This window comes from Volvox carteri (genome assembly GCF_000143455.1).
Source record: "Volvox carteri f. nagariensis unplaced genomic scaffold VOLCAscaffold_20, whole genome shotgun sequence".
NCBI lineage: Eukaryota > Viridiplantae > Chlorophyta > Chlorophyceae > Chlamydomonadales > Volvocaceae > Volvox > Volvox carteri.
Genome location: NW_003307563.1, coordinates 1,195,839 through 1,204,012, shown reverse-complemented (window position 1 = coordinate 1,204,012; position 8,174 = coordinate 1,195,839). Strand labels below are relative to the sequence as shown.

Here is an 8,174-nt window from a genome sequence, read left to right as displayed (position 1 = left end):
CTAACATGCGGTCTCGTTCACACATGGCATAACCTTGTGGCTCTTAGGCCTCTGGTATGGACTAATTAATCTCTGGGTGACGCAACCGGAGTGTAACAAGCATACACACACAGTCCAGCAGGCTGAGAACCCGGCACCTTGTAGCGTCCAGCGTCGGAATACAGCAAGGATGCCTTCCAGTATTAACAGGTGATGTCAACATGTCTGTGCCAACGCCGTTCCACCCAGAGCATACCTTCCGACCCACCCACCCACCCACCTGGCACCGATTGTTGTAGCAGAAGCCCCCAGGGCTAGCGCATGGTCCAGGCGAGGCGTACCTGTTGCAGGTAGCGGGTGGAGGGCGCAGGACGCGACAAGACAGCAGGGCGCAGCTCGATACGCAAGCAAGATACACTACTTTAAGTTGCGACCTTAGACAACGCCACACGCATATTGGACGTCCCACGCGTGCAAACACATGCCCGCATGTGTACCGGTCTTGGTGTGCATGCGCACCAACACCCGACTCAGAGGACCACTGAGTTAGCTGCACGATATCTGCTACGTTTTATGCGCTCAGAGCGTGCAGCGTTATTTTTCGGACAAGCAAGAGCTGGGTTCTTGACGGCAGATCGATAGGTGTTTCGCGGGCAAGCTAGGCGTTGAAGGCCATCAGCTCTTACCAGCAAAGTCGCATGGCTGCGGGGTCGCCCAAGCTGCGTGACGACAGGGGCCGCATGCGGGAGGGACATCAGAAGGGCAGGCGGCGGAGTTAGCTGGCTAGGGAACGAGGAAGGCAGATAGGAAAAGAATGAGGGCGGGTTGAACGCACGTCAGCGGTGTTAGCAATGCTACGCTGATCTTGCTGGCGGGCAAGCTGACGGGCCCTCGGCTGCCTGTCTGTGACCATGCACGATGGCAGAGCTAAAGCAGTGCCAAGGGTCCAACCATCGGAACGACCGGCACACACTCCTAACCATTATGGCAGCTGCCACAACTACGGATCGCGACTACGGCTCAAACTTCTGCTCGCCACAAGTACCGAGGTAGCTAGGGTTGGCGGCCCCAAACACCCGCCCTTAGCAAGCTGAGCACATTACCGCCTGCTGCTGCAGTACCTTGTACGATACGATACGATACGGAACGGGAATCCCGCTGGCTATGTGTTGGGTGGGTCGGTTACCCCACCATTTCGAGCCAGCATGGCCAACGAACGAACGCTTTGAAATGCCCCTGCCGCCGCCACTCACGCCAACAGCTTCACAAACTTGAGCGATGTAAAGCCCGTGTAGAAGCTTCGGCTGTAAGCAATTTCCTTTCCGTTGACGGTGATGCTACGGAGGGCATCCTGGCATGAGGGCTTCATAATGACCTCAACCTGCCAGGATGAGGATGGGTGGGATAAGGAGCGTCGTGCTTTCAGTAGGTTGATTGGCATCTCCTCATGATATGTATCGGAGCATGACATCCGGCAGCAGGTCGTCTGGTACGGCTGGCACTATTGGACGGAGTACTACAAGCGAAGGTCCGACGCCCTCGCCAATGATCATCATGCTTATGACTGACCTACATCTCCAGCCAGTTCGTGAAAAGCTATCTTTATCGGTGGTAGCTGTACCAGTACGCGTCCTGCCAGACCCACTCACTCACTCACTCACCTTGGCCGCATCCATGCCGCAACATTTGGCGTCGTCATTGCAGTCCATCTCTTGAATCGTTGTACACATAGCGACCAGCCGTTGCCCGCTCCTGTCCGTGGTGTTGTATGTCTCGATCTTGTCGAGGTAATAAGGCACATTTTTGGTGGCCTGGGAGCAGTTGTGCGTCTGCAGTCCAAAACAGACACGGGCATGGCGCGGGTATGAAGACCAAATGAGCTCAAAGGGTTCTGGCGTGGCGGCATGAAGATGCTCTGAGGACAGCTGTCGGTTGGTTTTGGCGTTGTGCATGAATCAAGGACGCAGTGCTAAGGCCTGCTTGCGTGCCATGCATATCATGCTCAATCACGATGCCAATCATAGGGAACGCCTATGGTCATCAGGCGCGTTAAGTATAGCTAGGCTAGCCGTGCTGCTGCGCAACCCACCTTCACAGGCACCGGCGATGGCGGCGGTAGCGGTGGCAATGGCGACGGGGGAAAAGGCGCATACCGTTCGGTACAGTTTATTACCGAGGAACCATAGGGGCACCGGGGGTCAGCGTTAATCCCCGAATCCAACGCGCCTTCGAAAGCGTATCCCTCAAGACCCACAGGGCATTCAGCACGGTCCTTCTGTCCGAGAACCACGGGTGTGCCTATTACAAATGCAACCCAGCTCGCCGTCACGTTGCGCAGGGCCTCCTCCAAGACAGTGCGGCTGGCTGGAACATCGTATAAGCCGCACACGAAGAGCCGCGGCAGAATTGACTGGCCGGGCTCGTAGTTTCCGGTGCAATTCCAGGTAAACGGTTGCCGGATTGAGACGCCAGCGGCCTCTAGCGCGGCGGTGAAGTTTGAAATAATGATGCTTGATGTCCGACTGCAGTTCTCGGGGCTGGAGAAGAAGGTGTTGACAGGCCTGGCGATGTTGGATGGGGGCTGAATCGTAATGACAGCGCAGGTGCGACAGATGGGTGTCGGCGGGGGTGGGGGTGGGGGAGGTGGAGGTGGAGGGGTCGGGGGAGATGGAGGGGGAGGGGGCGGGGGAGGTGGAGGGGGAGGTGGAGGGGGAGGGGGCGGCACCATCGGTGACGGTGGCTCGGGCGACAGCGGCGCCGGTGGTGGGAGCGGTGCCACCGTACAGACTGGGCAGCATCGACTGGCGTTATGGCTGTCAAATACAGCGTATCTGCGAGCAAACAGGTAAGCAGGTGCACAACGGTGTCACGCACCAGCACAAACCAGGACCGGGCCGTCCCCAGCTAGGCGAGCTCGACCCGTGCAAGTCTCTCTCCGTACTCACTTGCACGTTCCTGTCGTGGTGCCGCACAGCTGCTGGATGCTGGCGCAGGGCTCCTTGGTTGTCATGCAGATGGAAGTGCCGGGAAACGTGGTGGCATTGAATTGCATGTCGTAGATACGGACATCGTATCCGAACACTACCGTACCTGCAAGACGGGAGACGGAAGTGCGTGGGTACTTGGTCCCCTTGCGGAGTGGTCCAGAAATGCGTCGCGGAATATTCTCCACGACCTACCCAGCCCTAGGTCCATATGGACATACGCTAGCCATAGGTAAGGAACCTTGTCCTGTTACATCCCGGAATTAGGGGCGCTTGCGTACCGTTTGTATCCGTTCCCCGCTTCGTGAACACGGTGGACCAGCTGGACCACTTGCGGCCGTTGATCTCCACCTGACTCGTGACCGGCTTCAAACATCCCGCACCTGTGCGCGTGCATGCGTTTCGTGCATACGTGCGCACGCATCAGGCCCGTAGTAGGAATCGGCCAATGTTTTGTGGAATCTCGTCCAAGTGTGCACGCGGAATGCGGAGGGCGGATTCATGGTTTCATCCCTTTCCTTGCCCTTGCCCATCCACCAACTCCCTGGCTACACAAACACGCTGGCACCACCGCGTCCAGTCCCCAGCCCGTGAACAGCTGTCCACGTACCAACGGAAAAGGATATCTTGTGCACGTTGCGTTGCAAAGCCGCACAGCACGTCGTGTTCGTGGTGCAACCCACATGTCGAACCATGAAGCAGTGCCTCGTGCCGGCCATTACCTGCAGCAGGCGAACAAGCGCGTGGTGCGCAGGCGAAGGGGTCGCAAACACATGGTCTTGAGCCACCAAACACGTAGAAGGACAGCTGAGCTTGCGAGTGAAAGATGGATCCCACCTCAAACAAGCAACTACGTGAGCTGGAGGCAGCGGCGTTCAAGCAGTGGAGTCATGGTGCCTGGCATGCGACACGAAAGGCAAATGATGGGAGGGCTCTATCTGGACCACTCACCGGGTACGCGCCCGTGTATGACAGTCTGTACGGCGAGGAGAGACAGTTGTAAGTCGTACACCTGCACGAAGTAGTCGTGTGGGTTGGTGCCGCCATATCATGCTGAATTAGGATACTGAGCAACAGATGCGACAAATTGTTACACCTCGCTCACATCTCCCAAACGATATCAACCAAAGCTGCGGTACAAACACTCAAACACTCACTTGCAAAACGGGAAGTCGCCCCCGATAGATTTCGTTAGAAGATGCCGACTGCTCCACTGCAACGCGACCGCATTCTCCCCGGAGGCCACGGCTGCATATGTAAGTAGGCAGGGTGGCAAAGCACCAGAACCGGGTGAGCTTGCTCTTGAGAGTGACGCACGTTATCACTTGCAACAGGCGCGGGAGGTATACGTGAAAAAGTCGTCCACGCGTGGTGCAACACTGCATCTTTACCAATCTAGTGATCATATCATCATCGGCCAGGAAATTCAGCCAGCATATGACGCATTTGATTATTCACAGCGTAGTACGTAGTGTAAGGAGCATGTATGTTGCAACAAAAGCGCCACATACGTACACGCGCCAAATCGATCGGGATGCCTAGTAGGTTTAATCATCACATTGCAATATGCCTGTCCTTACCGGAGAACATTAAGCTCAGGAGAGCTAATCCGTAGAAATGGTGTATCGCCAGTTGGCCCATGTGATTGGAGGACGCCATCCTTGCCGGCGCCTATTACGGTGCACTTCCCAGACCACGGTACACCAGCTAAATGCCGATGATAAATGATTATATCGCTAATTGGATAACGAGAAGTGGCAGTCACGCACCGACAAGTGGTTATTACTAGTCCTTACAGCAGCAACATGTCGACATTTACGCACATACCATAAGTGTACGCAGGTGCCCTCAGGTCGTCACTCTAACAGCACAATCTAACAATTTATAGCGCATCGCTGTTGTCGGCGATACAGGGAACTCTACCACCCGCCAAAACGTTCGACGCGCCGTGCACGAACGGGCATACGCGTCGTGATCCCCAAGATACTTGTGCACCTTCCTGTAGTTTCCACTTTCTATGATATTTTATGATATAAGATTTCCAGGTTATGCATTTCCCTGAGAATGATTGCCGGCATCCATGGAAGCGCTGTGACGACTGGCTTCGATGTTGCACATCGCACGCACCTTCCAGTCCCAGCAGGTACGTGCGTACGCTCGGACATGCTTTCTAAAACCTGATGGCGTTTTCTGATACAGAGAAGTGATTACTCACCGTACGACTCACTCAAAAGCTTCAGTAGTCTTAACAATGGCTGTTGATGAAAAGGTTTTGGAAATTTCTTCACCAATAGCCATGTTCGACTCTTGTCTAGTTTCCACAGAGCCTCGGAAAATCTGTTAGAATCTGTGAGGAGAAGTCTCAAATTGTGGACCAGCAGATCAACAGAAAAACACCGCCGCAAGCATTTGTGACAGCGCAACAGCATGCGAGAGCGACAATGGCCTACGGGCTATTACCCCGGGGCAGCTAATACGCGGGGGCCTCATTGCTGGATAGCTTCAGACACCGATGCAGCGGTTGCGCCGCGTGCCTAGGCAGGGGAGTGACGCTATCTGTTTCATTGAGTGGCAGTCCGGGCCTTGGTGCGGCGCTCGTCTTTGAGCCTCAATGGGTCTCGGCTGGCCTACCTTCAGGGTATTTGGGGGCGGACAGCACAGGTAATCCGGTGGGTTGCACTCCTAATGCCGTCACTATGAGGTTTTAGTTGCCGCAAACATGTGCGACACCATGTTGTAGGGTGACTGCAGATGGTACACCAGCCCGCTGCCGGCTGACCGGGCAATAAGTATTTCGGTATGTATCTTGGGTGCAGATGACCTTTACATCATGAAGTTATCTATCAATGGAGGCCAAATGACAATCTGTTGTCGGCGTGTCAGGCCTGGTACGTGCACTTCGGTAAACCTTTGGAACTGCCACTCTTGGGTGTTGGCGGAAAAGCGCATGTGTTGATTAGTTGCATATGTATGTTACATGGTTATGCCTTGTATATGGTTGCGGCGGAGGCAACCGCGTTCCTGTCGGTGGCATCAGTGGGCCGTACCAGTACGCAGCAGCAGGCCAGGTCAATTGGAAAACAACAGCGTAGCTAGTGAGCTTCAGCAGCGACGTGCAAGGTTTACCACGCTCATCCTTAAACCCAAAAGCACAGAAGCCCGCCATGCAGCGGAGCACTGCATGGGGAGCCCGTCCGTCCACCGATTGCCGCGTACATTCGCTCATTTACAGTTTACTGTAGCAGCTGACCGCTGAAAAGGTCTCTCGAGTTGCTGGCGGTCGCGCTCTGCGCGTATTTATAGCACCGTACTGTGTACTGGCTGCTACATTTACACCGCCTCCAACCATGGACTGCAGCAAATACATCACACAACAGCCGCGCACGGAGGCAGGAGATGCCCCCAGATGGTCAGTGGTCAACGATGCTGGGCAGCATTGGGCGGACGAATGGTCTCGCATGCACCTCGAATTAGAGAGGCTCATCCTTCCAACTGCACCATTAAGGCAGCCGCATGACACTGCTGCTGCCACTCCGGAAAACGCGTGTTCCGCGTACATGCTCACTCAAACGAAAACACACATCTCAAGTCCGTCCTGTTACTGCCCCGACATACATACATACATACATACACACATCTAGCTGCCGGCTGCCAAGCGGTCGCTGCCGTGTGCATGTGGGAGGAGCACCTGTCCATTAGCCTCCGTGTGCTAAACCAGCCCCTTTCCTCGTTTCGCTTCAGTACCCGGTATGGCTCTTGCAATCTCCCTTGCATATCAGCGTGCCCTGAAGCGCACCGGTCGGCTGTGCAACTGTGTGCACATTAACGAACAGCTGGCCCTGCTTAAGCAGCGACAGAAACGTCTCGGCCGTCATGTCAGAGGTAACCATGGCAAGGTACCTGGCGTCAAAAGCGATGTTGAACGTGTACGGTTTGTCGTACGACACCGGGGGGTTCAGCTGCTTGGGAAGCCAGCTGTTCATGCGGGGAAGAAGGCCCGCGATGACCGGGTTACTCCGCGACGAATCATTCTGCGGGGTAAGGCGCAAGCACAAACATCGGCGGCTTGGGCGGGTGGGGGCGGGCGGCTGCAACCGCGAACAAACGTGTTACAGCGGGGACCACACCCACCCAATCGACCTAAGGAAATGAAAGAAATGAAAGAAATCATAGACATGTACAACGACAGAGGACGGGCTGCCTGATCTTTTTATGCCGTAGGGCTTCACAAGCTGGGTTTGGCACAAACCTCAAAACTCATGCAAAAACAGGCAAGCTAAAACCCGCCTGCGGCAATTCACTCGACCCCACTGCCACCCAACGTGCATAGACCCAACCAATTTCATCAAAGCTGGGTAAGGGAAACCGGCATCCTGATTGAGCCTTTATAAATGAGCGGTGCGTAGTTACGCACCAGGTGAATATGCGCCATGGTGATGTTGGTCAAGGAGCCCTTCAGAGTCACGTTGACATGGGCGCTGCTGTTGTACCAGCTCAACACCACTCGCCCACTCGCGCTCGGCTGTGTAAATGTGAAGGTAAAGGCAGGCAAATGAGTGCGATTGGAAATACGCAAGGCATTTCAGACATGCATGTGCTGGGGTCTCTCGCGGTCTCTTGTTCGTGTCACCGGCAGGTTTTCCAACGCAAAGCAATGTGTGAGATTGTTAGGTGCGTATGAACATCAGATGCCGAGAAAGAGAGGGAACAGCAGGTGGCGAGGTCAGCGATTCGGATACGCCACGCAGGGTTCTGTGACCGGTCCTGGGTTTTCTGTTTGGTGAATGTGAACGTCGGAAACCAAGTAAAACACGCACCCCGAACGCTCCGACTGAAGCCATATATTGGTGCATAAGGTGGGAGAGAAGCGATTTTTTGTTTCACTCACCGTGCCACTGAGGTTCGCAACGGCGATAATGGCGCCAACTGGTCCGTTCGGGGTGTCCGCCACCCTCCTGGACCAGACTACTGAAGTTGAAGCTACAAATACCAGTGCAACAAGAACTGAAACTGCATGGACGTTAAACTGCGAGCGAGCCATTCTTCGTCGAGACGCACTGGCCAACAGCAGTCTCAAGAGGAAAGAAGACTATATACCGGTTATTGAGCTAATCGGATTAGTTTTAATCTATTCCAGCGGCATTTACTTATACACCTAGGCAGTAGCCTGTGGTTTTAGGTTGGCCCTCGATCGCCCGCCATGTGTACGGT

General features: G+C 54.9%; 1 protein-coding gene across 1 annotated transcript; it reads right to left on the bottom strand.

Annotated features, from left to right (window-relative positions):
- On the bottom strand, window positions 1–8,004 carry VOLCADRAFT_91290 (uncharacterized protein; the record flags this gene model as incomplete). Its single annotated transcript, XM_002950721.1, has 15 exons — window positions 1–72; window positions 260–320; window positions 666–698; window positions 1,233–1,360; window positions 1,641–1,808; window positions 2,069–2,540; window positions 2,925–3,069; window positions 3,245–3,346; window positions 3,574–3,685; window positions 3,915–3,975; window positions 4,121–4,211; window positions 5,179–5,310; window positions 6,760–6,994; window positions 7,378–7,485; window positions 7,852–8,004. The coding sequence occupies 15 exons, from the start codon at window positions 8,002–8,004 to the stop codon at window positions 1–3; spliced, it is 2,073 nt and encodes a 690-aa protein (XP_002950767.1).
- Window positions 8,005–8,174: the final 170 nt, after the last annotated feature.